This window comes from Rhinichthys klamathensis, unplaced genomic scaffold (assembly GCF_029890125.1).
Source record: "Rhinichthys klamathensis goyatoka isolate OS25496 unplaced genomic scaffold, OSU_Roscu_1.1 h1tg000040l_1, whole genome shotgun sequence".
In the NCBI taxonomy this organism is placed as follows: domain Eukaryota; kingdom Metazoa; phylum Chordata; class Actinopteri; order Cypriniformes; family Leuciscidae; genus Rhinichthys; species Rhinichthys klamathensis.
Genome location: NW_026606587.1, coordinates 11,447,889 through 11,474,729, shown reverse-complemented (window position 1 = coordinate 11,474,729; position 26,841 = coordinate 11,447,889). Strand labels below are relative to the sequence as shown.

Below are 26,841 nucleotides of genomic sequence, written 5' to 3'. Positions count from 1 at the left end.
AAGCATTCACATTTCTCCGTTATTAACCGTGGATCTCTATTAGATCAAACAGCGCTGACGTGGACACCAGGAGAAACATTGTGCCGTGAATGAACATGGATTTAATGTTGCCATGTTATGCCAATGTTATCCTTCAAAATTCAAATATTATATAAAAATATATTTAAATGTTATTTTTAATGTGATTACCAAAACATTATTTGTTCATCCTTCAAAGATTACCCCCATTTATAAACCTGAAAGTTTCAAGATGTAGGAAAACTCAAACTTATTTAAAAATATTTTTTCTTTTAATAAATAGGAAATTTCTCTAGCATTTCTTTCTTTTTGCTGTATCGTATCGAACCGAACCGCGAATTTTGTGAACTGTTACACCCCTAATGTATATATATATATTCTCATTATTTTTTTAAAGACTTTTTATTTTTTGTTTACATGCCTGCCGGGTATTTTAATTTGAGGTGCTATTTGTTTTTATATTAGACTTTTTCTATATTTACTGTTGCACTAAAGTCCAAAAGTGAAGAATTTATGTTATTTATTACTTGATTGTTCAAGCTACCTCACAGAAGTGCTCTGTTTGTTAACAGTTGTTGAATGTTAAAATAAGGTGAATTAAATAAAAAATAAGGAACATCCTGGATCTGTTTTTTTCCCCCGCTCATCTTTATTCTTTTTTTATGTATTATATAAGTATTGGATCGGGACTCGGTATCGGTAGATACTCAAAATCAAATGACTCGGACTCGGACTCGAGGGCAAAAAAACCTGATCGGGACATCCCTAGACACAAGGCAGTGTAGGGGGGAAAAGCGAAGGTCTAGAGACGTTTTTTAAATGACAGTTAACTTAAGCGGTACTTGGTGGATCAAAGAACGAATTTCATTTACAAATATGGTAGGAAAATGGGCATACTTTTAAATCGACACCTGCCATGGTGTGTCTTTTTTGTCGACTCCGATTATGATCTGCGTCTTAAGCCAATTCTCCATAACGTTTAACTATTCTGTTTGGTTACATCACATGGTAATGGGGAGCCACTGCTGTACATTCCCAGACTATTGTAAATATGGATGGAGAGAGATTGTACATACTATTTTGATCCGATGTCCTGGAGTGGTGGACAGGGCCCAGGTGCAGGCCTTCTTACTGGGGTATTTATCTGGCCAGTTAGGGCTGGTGATGGTCCCACTCACGCTGTTCACAACGTGATCACAACCGGCTGCAAGAGATACCAATAACACGTGATGTCCAACGTCGAATACACACACAAACAGTCTCCTCCTCTGTTCAAACTATAAACACTGAGAATCGGTTTTGTTTTTGGCATTGCATTTCATAACCTTCTCAAACACCTTTTCTCCACCGTTTGATTTATTTTCTCCCAAGCACTGCTACTCTTTCTATTTATGCCCGCAAGAGGAAGGCGTTCTCTAAAAATATCCAGACGCTAGTTAGTGCCAGTGAGCTTAAATCAATGGTGAAGGTTTCTGAGCATTCTTGTGCTAATAGGGACTCTAAAAACAACCAGACTGCTGTTCATTTCTCATAGAGAAAACCGTGATCCTCCAGACATACAGTATGTAATTCTGCTAGATTTAGTCAAATACTTGTCAAAACCAAATTTCCAACCCTAATCTAGGGTTGTGGCTTATCCTTCATTATAAAATAGACCGTTTCAGCTCTGATTGGATGAACCATGGTTATGCACACCTGTGACCACACATCAATTCTATATTAAAAGTACAGGGATAGTTCACTCAAGAATGACAATCCTGTGCACATTTACTTGCTTAAAACTCTCAAATATCAAAACGCCACTGGATCTTGTCTGCATCATAATCAAATGTGCTGCAATTTTGATTATGTGGAATAAAGAACAAGACTTGAAAGCTATGACAGAGGACGATTCTACATTTCAGTCTGTTCCTCACAAAGCTATGGTCTCTCTTCCGAAGAAGCATATTGAACACGATTATGGTTGTTTTGTGGTGCTTATTTGTCCTTTTTAGCACTTGATGCTGTACTGTAGCTGTGATCAGCTGTCATTGTATAAAGAAGAAAAGCATGAGCATTCTTCAAAATATCTTCTTTTGTGTTCCGCGGAAGAGAAATGTCATACAGGTTTGGAACAACGTGAGGGTAAGTATTGAACATTGGTTTATTTTATCATATAGTTGTTGCTACTAATTTATAAAACAATACGCTATGATTTTGAGGGAGTTTACATGGCCTCTCATGGCTTATTGCTTCAAAGCAACACTGCCTCAGTCTCATGTATCAACATATAAGTGTATGTGTGTGTGTGTGTGTGTGTGTGTGTGTGTGTGTGTGTGTGTGTGTGTGTGTGTGTGTGTTTTTTCACACCTTCCTTGCAGTCATGTTTATTCTCATGAAGTACAAAGCCACTTCTGCACTGACAACTGTAGCTGCCAAAAGTGTTCACACATTCATGCTGACATCCGCCGTTCTCCTTAGAGCATTCGTCTTTATCTGTGAAAACAAAGCACCAGATCTTAACAAAACACACTCAGGATTTCTTCCCCCCTAGAATGATTTAAAAAAATATATATATTTTAATAAAGACCTGTTTACTTTAACAGATTATAATAGAATTACACTTTTTATCGTGTTTCTTTGACAACAAAATGTTGAATTGTTCAATTTTCCAGAATATTACTAGCGTTTAATTTCTACTCATACAATAAATCAAGGAAATTCTACATTGGACTTTTTCATAAAAAACTGTAAACAATCATCTTTTAAAATTGATTTGGTATGTGTGATTTGTACAGTTTGAATCAATGACAGTGTTACTAAGGCCATTACACACACATTTATATAGACACGAGCTTGACATTAACTGTTTTTGCTCAGCAGCCACTGTGGCTAGTGGTCTTCTAAAGTTACTAGCCATTCAGCATTTTCACTGGCCACAATTTTGACATCTATACCATGGGGAAAAACTGCCATTTATATATTTTTAATATTATCTCATAATTTGGCAGCAGGTTTATTAGGCTGCTGTCACTTTAAGCCCTGACGCACGGATCCATTATACATGCGTTTTCTTTCTCAACTGTTTACATTTACTTTAAACATAACTGACTGTTTACATGAATACTCACCAAGACCAGCATTTTGACATTATTTTGTGTATTTGACTGTTTAAGTGCAATAAAAAGCGAAAAAGAACTCAATTAAGTGCTGAGAGGGGGCTTTATGTGCGCGCTTTTAGGTGTGGGCACAAAATCTGCGGAAGATACGCAATACGCTCAATCCCACGCCGAAATTCAAGCCAGGCAACACCAACAATATTCAGCAAATGAAACGAATGAGGGAGGGGAGGCGGGTTTGTGTGTAACTCGCTGTCGGCGAGATTAGAGAGTGAGAAAGCGCAGCTGGTATCGTGTATCTAATGAGTATTGGAAGAGTTTCAGATATTTCAGTATCGATATGTCGCGAAAAATCGATATTTTTGACAACACTACATTACATTTAGTTTATTATTTCAGATGCCTTTTTAAAAGACTAAAATTTTTAAATGTATATATATATATACACTCACCTAAAGGATTATTAGGAACACCATACTAATACTGTGTTTGACCCCCTTTCGCCTTCAGAACTGCCTTAATTCTACGTGGCATTGATTCAACAAGGTGCTGAAAGCATTCTTTAGAAATGTTGGCCCATATTGATAGGATAGCATCTTGCAGTTGATGGAGATTTGTGGGATGCACATCCAGGGCACGAAGCTCCCGTTCCACCACATCCCAAAGATGCTCTATTGGGTTGAGATCTGGTGACTGTGGAGGCCATTTTAGTACAGTGAACTCATTGTCATGTTCAAGAAACCAATTTGAAATGATTTGAGCTTTGTGACATGGTGCATTATCCTGCTGGAAGGCCGTACATGGTGGCCATAAAAGGATGGACATGGTCAGAAACAATGCTCAGGTAGGCCGTGGCATTTAAACGATGCCCAATTGGCACTAAGGGGCCTAAAGTGTGCCAAGAAAACATCCCCCACACCATTACACCACCACCACCAGCCTGTACAGTGGTAACAAGGCATGATGGATCCATGTTCTCATTCTGTTTACGCCAAATTCTGACTCTACCATCTGAATGTCTCAACAGAAATCGAGACTCATCAGACCAGGCAACATTTTTCCAGTCTTCAACTCTCCAATTTTGGTGAGCTCTTGCAAATTGTAGCCTCTTTTTCCTATTTGCAGTGGAGATGAGTGGTACCCGGTGGAGTCTTCTGCTGTTGTAGCCCATCCGCCTCAAGGTTGTGCATGTTGTGGCTTCACAAATGCTTTGCTGCATACCTCGGTTGTAACGAGTGGTTATTTCAGTCAAAGTTGCTCTTCTATCAGCTTGAATCAGTCGGCCCATTCTCCTCTGACCTCTAGCATCAACAAGGCATTTTCGCCCACAGGACTGCCGCATACTGGATGTTTTTCCCTTTTCACACCATTCTTTGTAAACCCTAGAAATGGTTGTGCGTGAAAATCCCAGTAACTGAGCAGATTGTGAAATACTCAGACCGGCCCGTCTAGCACCAACAACCATGCCACACTCAAAATTGCTTAAATCACCTTTCTTTCCCATTCTGACATTCAGTTTGGAGTTCAGGAGATTGTCTTGACCAGGACCACACCCCTAAATGCATTGAAGCAACTGCCATGTGATTGGTTGATTAGATAATTGCATTAATGAGAAATTGAACAGGTGTTCCTAATAATCCTTTAGGAGAGTATATATATATATATATATATATATATATACGCCACTGCTGAAATACACCTGCATTGGGTTGTATTATTTACACTACCTGTCAAAAGTTTGAAAGAAGTCTCTTATTCTAACCAAGGCATTTATTTGATCAAAAATACAGTAAAAAAAAACAGTAATATTGTGAAATTTTATTTCAATTTAAAACAACTGTTTTCTATTTGAAAATAGTTTAAAATTGATTTGATTTCAAATGTAATGTAATTTAACTCTCTGATGGCAAAGCTACATTTTCAGCATCATTACTCCAGTCTACAGTGCCTCATGATCCTTCAGAAATCATTCTAATATAATAAATCACACATAACATCAAAAAAACACGATACACGTTATACCAAAATGTGCTTTCAATAACAGCTATGGTCAGATGTTTTTAGTTTTTTTTTTTCGACATGCTATGTTTTGTTTGATGTTTTTTAAATTTCATAGCACGCACTCACCTGAGAAGAACTGTGCCTTGAAGCCCTTCTTAGAGACAGTGTTGTCAGATTTAAACTCAATGCGCATGTTGTTGTACTGAGAGGTGATGGCCTCCGGTTTCTCAGCTCCGCAGAACTTCCCGTGCAGTCTGGAGTCGGCAGAGAGTCCGCTCCTCACCTCAACAAAGTCATACTTGCACACCTGCAGAGGAGAAATTAAACCGGAGTCATACAGCAGCCAGCAGTTCACCTTTCAAACACTGCTGCTCAACCACAACTCACAACTTCTGAGAAAGGTCCTTGATCAAGGTAACCCAAAAACACTTGTCTTTTCAGCAGGGTAATATAATAGTGGCATTTATTGCAATGTTTTCTGCTTTGTATTAATCACATCTGCATGTATTATTAGTCACTTTGAATAAAAGTGTTTGATCAATGTAAAATGTAAACAAAAATTGAGAGAGAAAAGGAGTGGGACATGTTTGTATTGTAAGAAACTGGATGGATCCTCCATTTAAGTGGCTCAAAATGCTCCAAATAATTCATTGATGATCACAGCTTTTCATTGTGGTTCAGAACACATTTTGACAATAGTGGTTCACGAGCTGTACAATCGTTTCTGGGACAAATGTTGTTTTTGGCAATCGATAAAGCTGAGACAATTCACCCCTTTCACTATTAAACAAGTGCCAGAACAATGAATGAATGTTCCAGTTAAGTTCTACTGACAGCATTACTACAGACAATATCCACAAAACAAACAGAAATCATATTCAGAGTAATGCACTTACAGTGCAAGTAAGTGCATTACGTAGTACAAAACTGTAGTAGTGCACTTACTACGTGGCAAGACATTCCAGAGGGTTTAAAAGCAGAAACGTGCAGCTCGCATTTTAGAAGCACTTGTGTTCATACTTACATACAGAACATGTGTTTTTGAGCATGTGAATCATCCTTTTAATGGCGGGTGAACATCTGGTTAAATGTTATCAACAGAACTCCTGTGGATGGAGTATGAGTTTGCGGTAACACTTTACTTGAGGGGGTGTGCATAAGACTGACATTACACCTTCATAATCATGACATGACACATGTCATGAATATGAAGGAGGTTTTATGCATGTTTATGACAACTGTCATTAAGTGTCATTCGCTCAATTATGACATTAAACTGTTATGCGGTTGGTTTTGACATTGGCTGTCATGAGGCTATTATAACTGTGTCATGAGGCTATTATAACTGTGTCATGAATATTTTTCTTGACCTCAACTATAGTGGTACAAATTTAATTTGTCATTAAAATGTTATAATGGCCTCATGACAGCCAATGTCAAAACCAACCACCTGACAGTTTAATGTAATGTTAACCCATAAAGCTAAGTGGTTTCTTAAGTTTGATAATTAATCAGCTATGTCATGTTTATGACATATTTGTGACAGGTTGTGTTGTCTTAGTAACGTCAAGTTGTCATGACAAAGACACTGACAGGTTATGATGTATTGGTTTATGTCAATTTGTTATAACAAAGACATCTCAAACAATGTCATATTTGCATTAAAAATGTCATAATTGAGCGAATGACACTTAATAACAGTTGTCATAAACATGCATGAAACCTCCTTCATATTCATGACATATGTCATGTCATGATTATAAAGGTGTCATGTCAGTCTTATGCACACCCCTTCAAGTAAAGTGTTACCATCTGCAGTCTCTTGCCCTATAGACTTTCAATGCATGTCCATTATTGTAAACAGATTTGTTTTCGTGATCATAATTATTTTCTGTGGTAATTGACAACATGTCACTGATTTAGTCGATAAAGCAAAACCTGTATGGACCCAAAATATTCCCAGCTTTAATTTACTCAGCAATTATATACTAGGCTATTAATTTGAAGCTATAAAATGCTCAGGAAAACTTGCAGCTAATTTAAACACGTTTTAGTGCGTCGTCTTATTCAAAAGACTAATAGCTATTTAAAAAACCCAGAAAAAAATAAATAAATGTATTTAGCACTAATTTAATGATGTTGCTGTACATTAAAGCAATGTTAGTGGCATCTATTCAAATCTGAGATATAATATAATAATATAAAGACAGGCTGGAAGCCATTTGGTAACCGATATGGTAACAGAATAGCTCTGTTATAAACTTCCTGAGGCTTTTTGATAAACATACATGTAACCAGAAAACTGCCCTTCAACTTAACAGAAAATCATGAGTGTATTCGTCATGCGAGCTGCATCAGGCAAAATTGCCGTAAGCTATCAGCAATGAACAAGTGAGAAACATGAAGGCAATTTGGAGAAGTCAGTCCCTAAAGCCCTGTTGTGATTCACACTATCGAGCTGAAATGAACCAGACAAACCCACCCCACTCAGAGGCAAAAACCTAGTGCTCACATCGTTCCCCTCAGTCTCGAAGACGTCGAAGAGCAGGGTGATGCGGTACTGCGTGGGCGCCACCAGCTGCCAGATGCAGTTCTTGTTGGGCGGATACTCCTTGGGCCAGCCTGGACTGGTGATGGACCCATTCAGCTTGGTGATGAAACCCCCACAGGCAGCTAGAGAAAAAGACAAAAGAAAAACAACTTCAAGACAAACGGCAAAAGCAGATTTCAACAGGATCCGTTGACCAATCTGAACCAGATAATCAAGGACTTCAAGGTTTACTTGAAAATTAAAGGAATATGAAATTCCCCTCATGCTCTGTTTATGTACAGAGTATTGTTTTATATAGTTGGTTGTTTTCTTTGAAAAGTCTTTTTACCCTTGGCTTTAAACTTTATCTGAAGGCACAAGTGTGATTATTTTGAGTTTCTGTTGATCGATCAAGAATCGTTTGAGTCATGATGCATCAACAAGTGGACTCAACCCCTCCACACACACACACACACACACACTTTTTTTCCCTCTACCACTGTTTATATATTTAAATGAACAGTTCACCCAAAAATTTAAATTCTGCCATCAAAACATCCAAACAACACTGAATCCCATTGACATTTTTCAAATGATGTTTTGTGATTTGCAGAAACTCCCCTTTACACTGTGCCTAATTTACAAAACAAAATGATCCGAACAAAAATGTAATCCTCTGATAAGATCCGGGACGCCATTAAAATAAACCATCCACTTGTTTCCGACGCTGGGATCCTTCTGAAGTCTGTACAGAGACACAAACAAGCCTTTGAAACTAGACGCGTCAAAGCGAACGTTCTTTCACTCTTTCATTTGTCCTGTCTTCGACAGACTCTAGTGCGTTGAGCATGTCAGAAACTGAACTGAATCTGTATAATGTATCCAGTGTAGACAGCGTCAGTGACTATAATGGGTTTATTTGCTTTTGACGCGATTCGATGCTCACATCTAGTGTAGGGAAAAGGGACTTTTTAAGCTATGAAACTTGCAGGATGTGTCAATGGTTCAAAGACCTCATATGTCAAAAGATCAAGGCAAATTTGACTTCTCATCTCATGACCTCTTTAATTAGGGTGACCACCTGTCCTGCATTTTGAGGAACAGTCCTGAGATTGGAAGCTTTGTCTCGTGTCCTGCAAGATGCAAGTCGTGCCCCGAAATGTTTTTCACATTTCAATAAAAAAATTCGATATGATAATAAAAAAAGTCACTGGCGTTTAAAAATCCATTTGTACAGCTGTCATGTTCTAGCTAGAGTAGGGAAAATAACCAACCAACACAATCGCAAAGAGGGATTTCTCCACTGATGACAACTGGACGGAGCAAAGGAATCAGTGTGGACCTCATCACAAGTTGTTAAATACAGCTACACCAGCCAAGACCTCATCAAGACACATACTGGATAAGAACATCCTGATCAAACCTGCCAAATCCTACAAAAGATGCACTGAATCCGTTTGATAAGTCTTATTAAAGAAAAATAAACTAGTCGCTACGTAAGGAATTTTAACCTCCCACCAGACTGAATTAGCCTGACTACGTCAGACTTCGTACTTCCGCTCAATTTCATTTCGCTTCTGTACTCAGGCCCTGTCCCAAATGGAACCCTAAGCACTCGCGGTCTTCCTCTGAGTCCGCACTTTCGCGACGTAATGCCGCTTTGAATGTCGGGAAGAAGTCTGCTGTGGAGTCCGCATCAGCGCAGGCTCGGCAAAAGTGCGCATCAAGGGCGCAAATCGACCGCAGAGGGGGCGCTCGCGAGCACCCTTCTGAGATCTAAAAATGACAAATGGGACACACTGCGGTCTCACGGACTTAACGGACACGCGCACGCGGCAGCCATTGTAAGTCCACAAGACCGAAAGTGCACATGAAGTGTGCCATTTGGGATTGGGCCTGTGTCTGAGACAGCGGCCTATCTATCCGTTTTCCTCCGGCCTGAAAACAGCCGGCCAATCAACGAACAGAGGGCGGGCTGAAAGCCGTGACGTAGTCGCTAAGCGCCGAGTTTAAGATTAGGTCAGGGAGATCGAAAACGACCGCGGATATGGAGACGCGGATGCAATTCGCTCTGTTGTGGAGAATATTCCCGGCATTCGCAAACTGAAGCCCGAACAAGAAGAGTGTGTATTAAACATTTTGAATGGAGGTGATGTTGTGGCCCTACTCCCTTTGGGAAAAGTTTAATTTATCAACTATTACCGATCGTCAGCGAGAAACTGGGGAGCCTTTTGACAGGTCAGTGTCTCCTTTCTTTTCCAGGTCTTAAATATTGCCATGACATGCTGTAATCTTGCAATTAAGTTGCAGCATTTCCGACAGACTCGAGATGAACAAAGAGCTGTGTTTAACAGAACTAATCCTAACTTTGACAGTTGGCTGAAAAATATTTTTTTGTTTCTCTCTACTGTCAAATATCAGTTTAGAGGCCCTGATTTTGTACCGTGGATGCGTAGATTAACTTCGCATAATCTGCAAAAGTCGTTTACAGCCATGTTCACTCCGGTATTTCGCTCGCATCATCAAGTGTTTACAGCAGGTTTACAGTGGAAGTTCGATCATAGATTTGAGTTCGATGCATGATGTCTGTGGTTCGATGCGGCTGTGTTGGCACATAACATACGTCATATATAAACTTATCTGATTGGCTTACGGGTAACCAATGATTTTAAACTTCAGACAAGCGCCCCCTAGCGAGAGAGAAAACACTTCTCTATTATGCCATTCCAGACTCTGTCTACGAAGCAAAGTGAAGTAGCAGAGTCTGGTATTACCAGGCTAAGACTGAATAGGTTCTGTAGAGTAAATTACATTGTATCACTTGAACCCGGGCAGCCGGTCACAATTAACAAAGCTTATTGGCGATTTAAAGTAAAGGCAAATAGGCTTTCCAACAAATGTAAATCAATATTTACATAGTATACTAGTAGTACATTCATCCCTCTCTCACGTGTCCTGCATAGTTTGTATAGAAGTCTTCTAGGTCAATTAACAAAAATAACCTGGATTATTCAGGTTTAATTCAGTTCCTGACTAAAAAATTAAAGGCAAACATGTACAACAGCCCCTTAAAAATGTCTCTTTGGAAACAATTTTTGTAAAAGTATGCTTATATATTTCATGCACAACACACCTAGATTCGAAGCACTCTTATAAACGTTCACTTTATCAAGCTGACCAGCTTGCGGTTTGTCTAAACAGGCGGAGGGTAGGCTACACATAAAATAACAAGAACAGTCCTGTTTAAATTCAAATAGACAGAAAACAACCCCAGGGTTCATATCTCATCAAAACACGAAGCAGAAAGACAGAGTAGTTTAGTTTAATGCGGTACGATCCAAACGAACGAACGGATCCCCTACAGCGATTTCCACTGAACACATGCGCTCGGGGAGAGATGTTTCCATGGCTACCATCATGCCGTTTAGAAGCCTTTTGGACAGCCCTTGAAGTTCGAGCTTTGTGTACATTTAAGCTCTATCTGTCTCTATTCCCACAGGACTGTCGTGCAGTAAATCTTTTACATTGGCCGTTCTGTGAGAAAGAGCGGCGCAGTCATTATGATAATGTTGGATTTACTACTGATATGATAGCCACCGGGAAGATGCGCTCGGCCAATCTTTCTTTTATCTAATGGGGAATCATTTTCCGATCGCCCCAGGCTGTCACGATTGAGCTGTTGAGTCATCTCAGTGCATGTCTGAACAAACAGATTTTTGCTCAATATAGCAGCTGCAGGGTACGTGCTGTCCTAGCGACTGCCTCGCGTATACAGATATCAGCCGGCGATATAACACGAGACATTAGCTGTTAGACAAACAATTTACCTAAGAATGCTTTGACCTTTAACCCAAACTGTTTGTTTTTGTGCTTTGTTCAGGAAGAATATGAGCCAAACTTCACGGTTATTTGAAGCCACTCAGAAACACAGAGCAGCGCTTTTGTAAGTGTCGTGCGGAGGAGGGTAAAGAAAGCCAAGCAAGCCTGCTGTCGATGTGAGGAAGGTGCTCATAACTTGCTGGCAGCCCCGAGCCAATAGCACAAAACAGATGTCGGCGGCGTGTCAACAGCGCAAGCAGGAGTAGTAATTAAGAGGATGCAGTAGCACAGACTGTCCACTAGAGGCAGACACTGCTGCCAGCTGCTTAGAGGTAATTCTTGTGCCATTAAAGTCTCTTAAAGACCTGAAATCAAAATGTAAGTTTTTAGCTTTTACTATGAATATGTTAGCCTTAAAGGAACAGTTCACCCAAAAAATTTAATTAGCCCATGATTTACTCACCCTCAAGCCCTGATGGGTTATGACATTCTTCTTTCAGACAAATACAATCTGAGTTATTTAAAAAAATGTCCGGGCTCTTCCAAGCTTTATAATGGCAGTGAATGGCCGTATATTTTTTTAAGTCCCTCAAAGTGCATCATATCCATCATAAAAGTGCTCCACACGGCTCTGGCGGGTTAATAAAGGCCTTCTGAAGCGAAGCGATGCGTTCGTGTAAGAAAAATATCCATATTTAAAACTTTATCGACTAAAATAACTAGCTTCCAGCCTTTAACAACCCCACGGAGCCGTGTGGAGCACTTTTATCATGGATGGACGCGCTTTGATGGACTAATGGTGTGTTCACACCGGACGCGAATAGAGCGCGCGTCTATCGAGTCTAGTTAGACGCTTGAACATTTTGAACCCATTCGCGCGTCCGCGTCACTCGCGAATAAAAAAAACAACACCACAATTTCTTTCTGGCATACGTTTCCGTCATGTCTGAAATAAAAGATATTGCTGCTCTGTCCCCAAATACGGAGGAAAGCCAAACGCCGACGTGTCTGGGTTCACAGCACCATCTGTGTCTGTTTTCATCACTCAGGTAGTCCAACTTCCTCGCTTATTTTTCTCCAAGCTATTTCCTTTTTTGCCCGGTCTCTGTAAGTATACGACGTAGTATCGTATATTTCAGGGTACCCACAGACGGCAACAATTAGCATCTCCTCCATTTTCGACAACAGTGATAGACCGGACGTATCAATTAGTGTCTTCGTTGATTGGCTGGCGCAACAAAGCGTCATGCGAATCTTCCGCTCGAGTTCAAATTTTTCAACTCGCCCAATTCACGTCATTCGCGACGCCCGGCGCGAATGATGCGTCTATTCGCGTCTTTGCATTGACTTTGTATGTAATCTACTCGCGCAAATAATTAAATTCACGTTCGACCATTATACAGCCATTCACTACCATTATAAAGCTTGGAAAAGCCAGGACATTTTTTACTATAACTCCAATTGTATTCGTCTGAAAGAAGAATGTCATATACACCTAGGATGACTTGAGGGTGAGTGAATCATGGGCTAATTTTAATTTTTGGGTGAACTATCCCTTTAAGGTTATGAATAAGCTGGTTCCAAAAAAATGACAAATTCACATTTATGAGATATTCATACTATAATTTCATACCAAATTTCATACTATATAGAGTATACTTTTTTAGCAGCCATGAAGTAAATAAAAAATTAAACATAGTACCTACTCAGAAAGTATGCGATTTCGGACACAGTGATGGTGTACCTCATTATCTTTTTTTTGTATGAATGTTCTAATAACAAAACTTAAGAAGAATTTGAGTAGAATATTCTTAAAAATCTCTGTAAATAAGCTCTTAAAGTTAATTTATTTGGGTTGTTTCAAATATTAAACATTATAATATAACTCTAGCTATGGTAGCACTTTATTTTACAGTCCTGTTCAGCATGTACATACTATGTACTTATTAAACCTATTAGAATAACTGTGCAATAAGCCTGAACCTACCTCTAAACCTAACCCATGTAGTTACCTTATATTAACCACTATTACCTTAGGTAAGTACACTGCAAGTACACATTGTACTAGTGCGACCCTAGCTACATATAATACATTTAACTTTTTTTAGGAATCTGCGCTAACACTCTGAATGATCGGTCATAATTATCCGTGACGTGACTTTTTGCTGAATTTGAAACTCAACGACAACTCTACGAAAATGAGTCAAAACAGGGATCGTATTTTAAATTGAATAATTATGCAGGATTAGTATTATTACGCTAATCTGCATGCAGTGCAAAAAGACAGCCTTTGCGTTGATCAGTGAGTCTTGGGCAACGACTGCCATACAATCAGAAAATAGATGTTCTTAAGTAAATAATTGACAACTTCTTACGAATTTTTCTTACAAACCGACCCCTGATTTGTAAAAAAAAAAAAGTGATGTCATTGCCCTAAAACAATTTTAGAATGAATCTTTATGACCACACACAGGGTGTTTGTACAGCTTCGCCTCGACGCTACCGTATAATGGCGCCATGAACATTTTAAATATGGCACTGGCCTGTAACCAGCAAAGCACTGTTCACATACTGACCCTCGCAACTCCGTTTGTCCGCCGCCAGTTCGTAACCAGGGTCACAGGCACACTTGTAACTGCCGAGCGTGTTGACACAGCGTTGCTCACAGCGACCGTTGTCGGGTCTGGAGCACTCGTCCATTTCTGCAACAACAAGAGCAGCAGAACTTAATGAGTTACAGTATCTTAAAGGTTAAAGGAGCGATGCGAACATCTGAGGAGATATTGAATGCTAATATTGTAGCATTAGCATTATTGGCATTGTATGATTAAGCCAAAACTGGAAATGGATAATATCAGGGCTTATTTTCTTTTTGCATCATATTGGAGATGGGCTATAATGTAAACTTTCAAGCTGAAGTAAAATTCCAAGCTTTAAAGCCAATCATCAAAGCTCAGAAATTTCCATTGATAGAGAACAACAAACGTCAAACCTCACCTTTGAAGAAATTAGCAGCAAATCCAGCCTTGTTGACAGAACCGTCAGACACAAATTTCATCCAGAGCTGGTTGGAACTGGATTTAATGTCATCAGGTTTGTCATAACCACAGAATCTGCCCAACAGCGGGCTGCTTTCTGAGTTCCCATCTCGAACCTCCAGGTAGTCATACGCGCAGTTATCATGCCTCTCAATCTTGGATTGAAAAGACAAAAAGATAATGGAGAAAAAGGGAATGGAAAAACTAAATTTAAACCTGAAAGACCTAACATGTATTTCTTTTCTTTCAAAGCAAGACGTGCCATTTACATTTGATGGCAACCAGCTGCGACTGTAACCAACCTTTTCATCAAAGTCAAGAATATCTTAAGAAAAGAATGAAGCAGAAACAAAATTGAATGTTTTTCCCGTTTTCATTTAAATGGACAGATCTACAACATCACTGTTTCTAATTCAAAGATCATGGGGAGTTTGAGTTTATTTACACCAGCTGGTTAGAGACTAAACTAAACTCAGAACCAGGGCAATGACATGACATATCAGAATCAGCCAGCCAAATGACACTACATTAAAAATAATTTAAAATGCAATTAAAGGTTACAATATATAGTTTGAAAGCACATAGCAAGTAGCAACTATATTCAGTTTAAACAAATAAATAAATGGTATGACGATGTGATGGACTTCCCATTAAAGTCAATGGGTCTTATTCACTAATAATTGCGTGGATTATTTCGTATTTGTACGCACAGGAGATCTTCTCACGAAAAATATCCGCCTAATTCACAACACGCTTATACGCACATGAATTTGTTCTTAATATCGTTCTGATGTTAGTGAATTTGGAGTATTCTAAATGAGTGGCCGCGAGCACGAGTTGTGTTTCAGTTGTTCCTATATTTTTCCGTAAATATAGTGAATTAGACCCAATGTTCATAAAAATGTCATTACATTTGATTGATATGTATGCAGATGCATGAACAATGATGGCTTTTTTTCACTCACTTGCTGATGGGTCAAGCTGCGTTTCAAAATGGAAAAAGTTATATTCTTATAATATCTGTTATATCCTTATAATGTGAGCATTTCCATTTTGAAACGCAGCTTGACCCATCAGCAAGTGAGTGAAAAATGACGCCATAAGTAAAAAAAAATGTAATATAATGTTTTTTTTTTTTTTTTTATAGAAAAAGTACTGTGTACAACAAGGCCCCGATATACTGACGGCGAAGTCCTTTTTCGTTCTTTGTTTAGGGGTAAAACGAAGTTCGAAATACGTGACCAGCGAAATACTGTTAGCGGACATCCGACGCCGCCCACACTGCTGAGAGTAGGCTTTAGATGAATATGTGCTGTTATTTTCCTCTCAATAACAAAATAAACACACAACTAAATTGAGAAAACAGCAAGCATTTTTATAAAGCATAAGATAAGCACCTGATCATAGCGATGTGGATCTATGGCACTCCAGTAAAATCACTTTGCGTTCATTTATATAGCACTTTATACAATAGATTGCTTAAAATCAAGCAGCTTTACCGTATTAAACTTGAAAAACAGTGTCATTCTCTCGTTTCATCAGAATTACAACTTCATTTTCTACTATAAAGCAGCTCTCCAGTGTGTTTTCACGGATGTCTGACCGCGACCGACTGATCAGGCCAAATGAACCAGAAAAGAAAAAAGATTTTCACGTGAAAGAAGGCGGAGCCTCAGCGCACACCTACCAATTACGTAATCGCCGCGGACCAATGGTAGTATAAAGGTGTTTACCAGCCGGAGAGAACTTTTCCAGAAAGTTCGCTTTAGCAAGCTGTTTCAAATTCCTAAAACGAAGTTCGTTTCGGCCGGATTTTGTTCGAATTGACGTCACATAAGTTAGTTCTTCGATTTCGCTTAAAGTATATCAGGGCCTATATTGAATTATTTATTATTGAGTTGCAGCCCTATTTTTTCCAATCCTATTATGTTTATTTCTTGTTTAGGACACACTCTAACATTAAAACATGGTGTATAAACTAGCATTTTTTAAATCACAATTTTTTGTGCGATTAACAATCACAGAATATGACAGAGTTTGGATTAAAGGGTTAGAATAGAAATTTCCGCCTCCCAAAGTTACAGGTGCTTGCGCCATTGTAGATGCTCAGTTTGATAAACTCCCGACTTCTAATGACGCAATACCACGCGCTTCAGTCATTTATTTGCGCGAAATCATTTGAATGCGTTAAGGATTTTGCGCTAACGCGTTGACAGCCCTAGTATAAACAATTAGTTACATGCTTATTATACAGTAATAAGAACCTTTTTCCAATCATACCTCAAAAGACTGGAAGGTAAGGCCTACGTGGTATCCCTGAGCCACAGTGACTTTCCACACACACACTTTGTTAGGTCTGTAGTCATCTGGGTAGTTCGGAGACTGAATTTGACCATTGTCTTTCTTCACCTCCCCACCGCAAATAGCTGCAAGATAAAAGACAACAGCGTTCACTTCATTGTTAACAATCAACATCATCATTTCCTTTTTTGTAATATAGACCTAGAAGTACCAGAAGGACGCTGAGCCTGCAAACATGACAGTAAAGCAAGAAAATCCCTTCCTTCACAACAAAAACTACAGGAAAACGATATTGTTAGGCGTTTTCCTAATGGAAACTCTCAGTATATCAGTTACGGATGGATTTAGGTCTGTGGGGCAAACTCTTATTATAAATGTTTTCTGTTGACAGGTTATTCTGAGCACTCTGGACTCGCCCTAGTCAGTGGCCATGAAATTGCAGCCTTGGGCTAATTTTGCCCACAACTCGTTTGATTGTAGAAAAAAATGATGAGAAACGCAAGGCTACTGCCACAGCAAATTATTAAATATATGAATGTTTACATGAAAATGTCAATAGTATGAGCTCAAGGCACAATTTGTTGACATTGTATGTGCCTATACTGGCATGTCTTAATACACATTATAAAGTGTGTGCTGAATGTTTTCCCAATTGGAATGGTGGCACTTAAGCTTAAGCTAGTTCCTCTTTATAATTTATTCTATGTACATGTTTTAGAAAATGTAATGGTTGTTGAGTTGGTTGATTGCTGGTACCTTCATAAACCACAGAGAAGCCCTTTCCCACCCAGTTGCTGCTACTGCGAAACTCAATCCACAGGCGACTGTCTGTAGAGACGATCGGCTCGGGTAATTTATCCCCACAAAATCGACCTGCATACAGAGGTACAAGCAAATAATTCAACTTTAATTATCAAGCTTCAAGCTATTACTTGTTTCATATTTTTTCTTCTGAAATGCCAGAGGTTCATCTCAAACCTTTCAATGGTGCTTTCCTCCAATATCCATCTCTGATTTCCACATGATCATACCAGCATAAATGGCTCCGGTATAAATCCATAGATGTAAAGTTCAGAATGATCTTAGGAAATAAAACAAAAATGGTGAATTGTTACTAGAGCAAGTTTAAATCTGTGCAGGTGTAATGATTACAAGCAATTTGTGGAATTAGAAGCAAGGAGGCTGATCGTCTATATAACCAGGCTTCATAATTCTGAAATGTACTTAATTTTAATTAAGTCAAACTGTGTGGAGGTAGTTATATCAGATTCATAAAAAAGTCATTATTTTGATCCGGTTCTTTTTTAATGATTCAATCGAAGCATTCTGCAGAGTGTAAATTACTCCACTCTGAGCAAGACATTTGTTTTGGAGTAAAACTATATGGTGAGAAATGTAAATAACCATATTTGACGGAATATTTTCTTTGCATTAAAGTCCCCCTGTGGTGAAAATCAAGTTTTTAATGTTGTTTATATGTCTATGTGGTGTTTTTAATACGCTTTAAGACAAACCATGTGCAAATTCATAAGTCAACACCATTGCTGAGTATTTGCTCTTTAAAACTGCAGTGAACTAGCCTGGTTAAAACCAGACCATTCTCAGTTGTAACTGAGTTATGGTCTGGCAAAGCGTCATAGACAAATCATTTCCAGAGGGGCGTCACCAACGGATGTCGCGGATAGACCTAAACCCAATCAGAGCGATGAAGGAGATGACCTATGCAGAGCGGCGGAGAAACATCTCCGAGTGTTGTTCTTTGCTCGGTTTTTAACAAAAAGGAAACGTTCAAATCGCTTAAAACAGACGCGATAGCTGATTCGAACGAGTGATGTTCGACGGCGGCATCCATCTTTGTAATGTAGGCTACAAAATCTGCTTCAAAATCCCAGCGCTGTCGTCATCGTGTAAAGCCCGCCCCAACGTTTCTGATTGGTGCCGCGATTTCGACGGATTGGAAATGAGCTTGAATGAGCTCTTTGCCAGACTAACTTTCAGAGCAAATCTAAATTTGCCGGAAGTTGTCTGGGTTTTCCCAGGCTGGCAGTGAACCAAAGACAGTCTCAAAAACACGGTTTGAAATCGCTGGTGTTTCTGACGTCACAAACTACCTTGTAACCAATCAAGTCAACGTGTGATCGTCAACCAGTGGATCTCTGAGCTGAGTGAGTGAGTGGAGGCGGGGCTCATTTGCATATTCATAGAACCGCTTATACTAAATTAGGCAAGGGTGTAGAGTTACCTTCAAGCTATTTTAAGGCATGAATACTTTTTTTTCCAAGAAATTGGTGATTAAAGATGAGTTTTAAGGGATAACATTAATGACTACAACGGGACTTTAATTAAAAAACTGTGAAATGTGATAATGTACGTGAAAAGTTGTTAAAAATGGTGTGTGAAGAAGGACCGATGGAAACAGGTGACTCAAAGAATCAGTGAATCAGTTTTTTGAACTCGCTCATTAAAAAGAACGGTTTGACCAAACCAAGTCACCGAAATGATCTCGACTTCCCAACTCTATGTGGGACCAATATCATTGTTTATTCCACAAGCAATCCTTAGGCCAAAAAAACATTTCTCACAACAACTAATCCGAGCAAATCATCAGAGCGTCTGGCGTCTTCACCTTTTCTCCTGGTGTGACAGAAATTCTCCATATGCAGTGCATATAAGCTGAATAACCATTGGGAAAACCAGGAGAAGAGAAGTTCCCACTACTCTCCTGCAAACTGTCTCCACATCCTAAGAAAGAGAAAGAGAGAGAAATAAAGAAATGTCATTAGCCGTCAATGTTCAAAAGGAGTTGAACAGTTCAATACACAAAAACAAGATTATTTGATTAGTTACACAACGGCCCACAAAGACAATACGCTCCCTGTATATAAAACGTTGCTGTGCGTCACAGAACACAACAAAGACAAAAGACCACGAAAAAGTCTGGATTGTCTTTCACAGTGTGCGCCTTGAGCGCTTTCATGTTATGAAGCACATCTGCTTCTAATGTTACACACCTGCCTAATATTCACAGCAAAGAGCAAGAGAAGGGAATAAAAGTGGTGCGAAATTCAAAAGATTTTCAATTATACGGTGCAGTGTGCAATTAAAATGAAACCACGGGCAGCGTACTTTATTAAATGTGTAATTAAACGCTCTAGTGGTCACTGTGGAAATACACATGGCAAACCAGCATTGCTTCATTAAATGTTGAAATACCAGCAGTTTCATAATATATTCATATAACTAAACATGTGCAATGGATAATGTACAGTCTGCTTTATGCTGCTTTAAGTCACTATTGAGCACTAATGAGCAGCTATCTATCTATCTATCTATCTATCTATCTATCTATCTATCTATCTATCTATCTATCTATCTATCTATCTATCTATCTGTCTGTCTGTCTGTCTTTGTTCTATCTATCTATCTATCTATCTATCTATCTATCTATCTATCTATCTATCTATCTATCTATCTATCTATCTATCTATCTATCTATCTATCTATCTATCTATCTATCTGTCTGTCTGTCTGTCTGTCTGTCTGTCTTTGTTCTATCTATCTATCTATCTATCTATCTATCTATCTATCTATCTATCTATCTATCTATCTATCTATCTATCTATCTATCTGTCTGTCTGTCTGTATGTCTGTCTGTCTGTCTGTCTGTCTGTCTGTCTGTCTGTCTATCTATCTATCTATCTATCTATCTATCTATCTATCTATCTATCTATCTATCTATCTATCTGTCTGTCTGTCTGTCTGTCTGTCTTTGTTCTATCTATCTATCTATCTATCTATCTATCTATCTATCTATCTATCTATCTATCTATCTATCTATCTATCTATCTATCTATCTATCTATCTGTCTGTCTGTCTGTCTATCTATCTATCTATCTATCTATCTATCTATCTATCTATCTATCTATCTATCTATCTATCTATCTATCTATCTATCTATCTATCTGTATGTCTGTCTGTCTTTGTTCTATCTGTCTAACTATCTATCTATCTATCTATCTATCTATCTATCTATCTATCTATCTATCTATCTATCTATCTATCTATCTATCTATCTATCTATCTATCTATCTGTCTGTCTGTCTGTCTGTATGTCTGTCTATCTATCCATCTATCTATCTATCTATCTATCTATCTGTCTGTCTGTCTTTGTTCTATATATCTATCTATCTTTTTTTTTACTAAAATGCATATAAAACAGATTGACAAACAGCAATTTGAAAAGAGATCTTGGGACAGGGTTTAATGACTGATCATCTAGCAGCCAATCTTCTCCCTCGCTTCCCTTCACAAGGGCTTGTAAACTGATCTTGTTTAGCAGTTTACACTCCTTATATTATCCACACGTGCTCTGCACGCACGAGTTGTCAGTCATCATGTAAAACTAGAGTGGCAAGAGCAGAGATTCTTCAGGCCAAGTGTGCAGTGTCTTCAATGTTTAGACCATTAACAAGCGGTCTGGCAAGCCACAGCAAGTGACAGACACAGGCAAGGAATGCTGCGCAACAACACTTACACACTTTCTTTTTTTCCCAGAGTGTGATTTTCTGCATCCTACTCTGCGTACGGCCACGTCATCCACACATGCCGGCTGTATGGATACGTCATGAGACACAGGCCAGAGAGCCATATTTGTAAAAGGAGCAACAGTCCCAGATGAGATTATTTATGGGTTGTTGGTTTCACTAAAGCCATGCTAAAAATTCCCATTACAGCCCTACAATGTGTTTGAAAGGGTATCAATTATTTTTTGCAAGCATATTTCAAAATCAAATGTAAAACTTTTTAAAAGACCTTTAAGATTAATACTGTAAATCCAACTCAACTGTATGTCCAACAACTCAAACAATCTCAAAATTAATCATGTTATAGATTTTTTACTAGATTAAACAGCACACATTTAGTGAGGACTTGCTATCAGCAAAACAGGGTAAATAAGTTTTAAAGACTGTTTATGTATATATATATATATATGCTGTATGTATTTAAATTGGTTTGTGTATCAATACATTCATATTAGGGGTTGACTGATACTGTAATTTTCTGATACAATAATAAAGCAATAAACAGATTATTTTGCAATTACCAGTGTTGGGTGTAATGCATTACTAAGTATTACTTCCCTTGAAAAAGTAAAGTAAAAGATTACTCTTATTTTTTTCTGTAATTTAGTTACTTCTGATGTAATTGCACTAATACTGTATAGACTATATATACAACAATAGTAGTGTCACGTTTTGAGGTTTTTTTTTATCCGTTTCTCTGTTCTGTTCATGTTTGAGTTTCTTTCTTAATCTTCTAGGTTGATGAATTGTTCAGTTCTCCTCCGTTCTCTCCCTGTTTGTTTCTATGGTTTCTAATTGATTGTGTTAGTTATATTATTTATTTTGAAGAATCAAAGGAGCCGTTTCGTGTCTATCCTTGTGTTGTTCAGTTGGCCTAGGTTGTATGGGATTTAGAAAGTACTGTATTCAGTAATAAGTAATTAAATTAATCTTTTTAGAGAGAGTAATTAGTACAGCAATCTAATTACAAGGTCGAATATGTAATTCACCCTTCGCCTGGAGTTTGATTGACAGGCGATCTGAACAATCATAATCCGCTTTTCCGCTGAATCCGCCATTTTGTCAGTCAGGAGAGTTAGTAGATTAACGTCAGTGGACTTGAACGCAAAAAAAAGTGTGTACTGATGTGTTTCCGCGGTTGAAACAACATTCCTTCTGATGTTCATTCACGTTTATTTGATGCTATAAATCAACTAGAAGGAAGAGATGATCGGTTCACGAGCAGCTTTAACTGAGGCGCTACAGCGATCTGTCACCACACATTAAAGAGCCACAAAACTGTATTTATTGCTTCAATTTCTTTAAAAAAAAGACAAAACTTGAAAGCTGAGACATTGTTTCATATCAAAAGTAACCTGCTCTGTCCTGTCTGTCAGCGATGTGTGGCGTGAGAGCGGCTTGTCAGACGTAGCAAAAGTAACTGAAGGGGGCGGGTCTTTGCGAACGGTCAATTAGTAGCTATATTAATGACTTTTTAGAGTAATTTACCCAACACTGGCCATTACAAGAAAAATCTATTTATTTAAATTCTTAAATAAAGAGAACCTACAAATGTTAACATTGAACTAAATGCCAAATACAGTTTATTATAACCAAAATATCTATGAAAACACGTAACGCAGGGCTTTTGACAGGAAACTTATTTTGAAATGTCTATGCTTTACTTACAGCTGCTCATTCAAAAAGACCAGGGAGGTAAAATACGCAACATATTGGAACATAAACACCATAAAGTAAACATTGTCATAATTCATTAACAGCAATCACTTGGCGTAAATGTGAGGTATTCATTGCTTGAGAACTGGCCAGAAACTACAAGCCTGTAGAACAGTTCTGCGTTATATATATATTTTTTTACTTTGAACGTGTTTTATTATACTTTTTTGATTTATTTAATTAAATAAATATTGAATTAAATCATAGCCTTTTGAATTTTAATCATCACATTTTTTAAGTGTCATGATTCCAGTTCGTATTTATTAAAAATTTTTAAGACAATTAATATACCCTGGTTTGCATTGAGGATACACTCGTTGCCTCTCTGCTAGTGTGTGTTTGAACATCTCTGCAAAGTTTACATGAAAAATGTCCTTTACTGCATTTATTTGCTGTATCCTGCAAAGCAACTGTTCTCTTCTCTGTTTTATCAGGGAAAGAAGACAAATTACGAACTTCCTGTGCTTGACCAGTGTTTACTCGGCCTTTCCGAGCCTGGGAGTAACGGAGACTGTCTCCAAGATACCGTACCACATCAATTCTGGATGCCATGTTATTTCCAGATCACATAAACTTAGTGTCCCACAGTTATACATTAGTGTCCCACCCTTATACTATGAAATAGGGACTGAATGATCTAAAAATTTGTTTTTCATGAGTAATGTTGTCTTGTTTTCCATCTAAATTATCTAAATATTCTTTAAAAAAGAATAAATTCTTTCTTTATGCTTTAACAAAACTATTTGCCATTGGGGGTAATAAGGAAAAAAAACCTAATTCTATGATAAATTCTATGAAAACAAAATGCCTTAATTACTTTCTCACAAAAAAAGAAAATTAACTAATATATATATATATATATATATATATATATATATATTAGGTTTTACTATTTATTTAGTTTTTAGGATGTTTAGATATTTTAAATGGCAAAAATACTGATTACCTGAATACTTGTGAAGTTCGCAGTCAGAGATGTTTTCATGATGTGCTTAAAGTTTCCAATGACCCAGATTTTCTATCTCCACCATCTTTTATTCTTGATGAGTCAGACATGAGCTTTACCTTCCTTACGCAGAATGACTTGCCAGATTACCCTTCTGTAATTCTGTACAATTTTTATGTTTACACATCTGTTATTTTCTTACTTGGACACTTGTAAAGTTTGCGTGCCTGTGTGATGTCTCCTTTGCTCAATCTGGTCCTCTGACCGATGGGCGGCCGGACTCCGTTCACATCATATCGTGGCAGAATGGTGTCCAAAAATATCCCTCTGTCAGCAAAAAAAAAAAAAAGGCATCACTTTAATCAGAATGAACAAATCCTTCTTGTTATTTTAATCCTCTTGTCTCTTATTCATTCACTATCTCTTGTTTCCTGGAATGTCTAACGATTCTCTTCACACCCACACACAGAATCACGGGTACTTGTATAAACACAAAACGTTATCTCACATTTTAAGATGACACGTTTCAGCAGATGTACAGAATGTGGCGGTCAGAACTCGACAGGCTGTATAGTCATTTGTGGGGCAGACAACAATCCAAAGGGAATTCAAGCCAAGCTGTGTTATCCGTGGAAGCAGTCATGGAAGCTGCGGCCTGTGGCTTGCCTGCTCTTCAGTTATTGTGTTAAGTGTAACACTATGTACAATGTTGATTATACTTCGAGAGCTTTGTCTTGGTTTGCAAAACACTTTACATCTTTGACTCCATTTGGTTGCAAAGCCTCAAAATACTGGCGGTAACAATATTTCTTAAAAGAGAGTACCATGATGCAGTAGCACCTCATTGCAGTACACGAGATCCAGGGGGCGGAGTTGGATCCAGATCTAAGGGGTGGAGATGGGTAGGATTAGGGGTGGGGTTAGGGATCAGGGGGCGGAGATGGGTAGGATTTGGGGTGGGGTTAGGGATCAGGGGGCGGAGATGGGTAGGATTTGGGGTGGGGTTAGGGATCAGGGGGCGGAGATGGGTAGGATTAGGGGTGGGTTTAGGGATCAGGGGGCGGAGATGGGTAGGATTAGGGGTGGGGTTAGGGATCAGGGGGCGGAGATGGGTAGGATTTGGGGTGGGGTTAAGGATCAGGGGGCGGAGATGGGTAGGATTAGGGGTGGGGTTAGGGATCAGGGGGCAGAGATGGGTAGGATTAGGGGTGGGGTTAAGGATCAGGGGGCGGAGATGGGTAGGATTAGGGATGGGGTTAAGGATCAGGGGGCGGAGATGGGTAGGATTAGGGGTGGGGTTAGGGATCAGGGGCGGAGATGGGTAGGATTAGGGGTGGGGTGGGTTAGGGATCAGGGGGTGGAGATGGGTAGGATTTGGGGTGGGGTTAAGGATCAGGGGGCGGAGATGGGTAGGATTAGGGGTGGGGTTAGGGATCAGGGGGCGGAGATGGGTAGGATTAGGGGTGGGGTTAGGGATCAGGGGGTGGAGATGGGTAGGATTAGGGGTGGGGTTAGGGATCAGGGGGCGGAGATGGGTAGGATTTGGGGTGGGGTTAGGGATCAGGGGGCGGAGATGGGTAGGATTAGGGGTGGGGTTAGGGATCAGGGGGTGAAGATGGGTAGGATTAGGGGTGGGGTTAGGGATCAGGGGGCGGAGATGGGTAGGATTTGGGGTGGGGTTAAGGATCAGGGGGCGGAGATGGGTAGGTTTAGGTATATGTATGGTGGGAGGAGTTGGATCTGGATCCAACTCCTCCCCCTGGATTTCGTGTTCTGCAGCAAGGACCATCTCCCATGATGCACTGTAGTATCTGTACGATTTCACATGCAGTACTGGCTCAGTATTGGCATGTATTATTCGAGTCCAGTGCAGCAAGCACAGTTATTTGACAGCATGTTATAAAGCGAATATGCAAACATTTAAAAGCCAAAAACATTTGTCTGACGAATCTGTACACAATTTTAACGCATCCGCCAACAATTCAAAATAGCGGATATGAAATATAACAACATGAAAGTGCCTCCGGTGATGAGTTTGGCGGACTTTAGAAAGGTTTGAGATTGTTTATAATCCTAATATTCGTTATTCAAGACACAATGGTAAATTTCAAAATAGTGATGCACCGAAAATAAAAATTTTCACTGAAACGCCAAAACTGCAATAAAAGTTCTCCTTTAGCCAAAAACCAAAACTGAAAATGAAGTTTGGGAATTACATTTGGTTAATTGAACTCTATTCTGTTCAGGGTGTCATGTTCACAGGTTATAATCCAGTCATAGTAAAGTTCTTAAGTGACGACGAGCCGTCTCTAAATATTTCAACCGAACAAATTTAACATATTACGACTCTAGCATCTTTTTTTGGTCATAGTGAAGTGCGTCATGTTTAGCTGCTGTAGCGTATCCAAATTACGTGCACGAAATAGATGTTGACACAGCCAAATTGGGTAATTGGAGAAGCCCAAACCAAAAATGTATTTTTGCGCCAAATATTTTCATTTCCTTAAATTTCGGTGCATCACTAGTTCAAAATTCCAGTTTTGGGTTTACAGAATCTCCATTCAATTTTCTGTGAAAGTGAATACATAAAAAAATACATACAGAACTTATATTATTTTTGTATAATAATATTCCAAAATGTACTGTAATATTGTGTAAACTGAAAATAATTATTAGAATATAACAGTCCATGAAATAATGACACAACACAAATTTTTTATAAAAGAGTTATCGCCATACTACTTATATTGGTGAATTTTCTTAAGCTGGTATTGTACCATGAAACAAAAAA

General features: G+C 38.7%; 1 protein-coding gene across 1 annotated transcript in view; it reads right to left on the bottom strand.

Annotated features, from left to right (window-relative positions):
- bmp1a (bone morphogenetic protein 1a) overlaps window positions 1-26,841 on the bottom strand; it is a 95,437-nt gene that overhangs the window by 7,204 nt on the left and 61,392 nt on the right. Inside the window, exons 7-17 of the mRNA XM_056246859.1 lie at window positions 24,253-24,377; window positions 19,432-19,547; window positions 17,784-17,886; window positions 17,562-17,678; window positions 16,785-16,930; window positions 14,464-14,659; window positions 14,043-14,168; window positions 7,630-7,790; window positions 5,244-5,424; window positions 2,368-2,493; window positions 1,095-1,222 (exon numbers count right to left, since the gene is read on the bottom strand). Of these exons, the coding sequence (XP_056102834.1) occupies window positions 1,095-1,222; window positions 2,368-2,493; window positions 5,244-5,424; window positions 7,630-7,790; window positions 14,043-14,168; window positions 14,464-14,659; window positions 16,785-16,930; window positions 17,562-17,678; window positions 17,784-17,886; window positions 19,432-19,547; window positions 24,253-24,377 (1,525 nt within the window). The remainder of the gene's footprint in view (window positions 1-1,094; window positions 1,223-2,367; window positions 2,494-5,243; window positions 5,425-7,629; window positions 7,791-14,042; window positions 14,169-14,463; window positions 14,660-16,784; window positions 16,931-17,561; window positions 17,679-17,783; window positions 17,887-19,431; window positions 19,548-24,252; window positions 24,378-26,841) is intronic.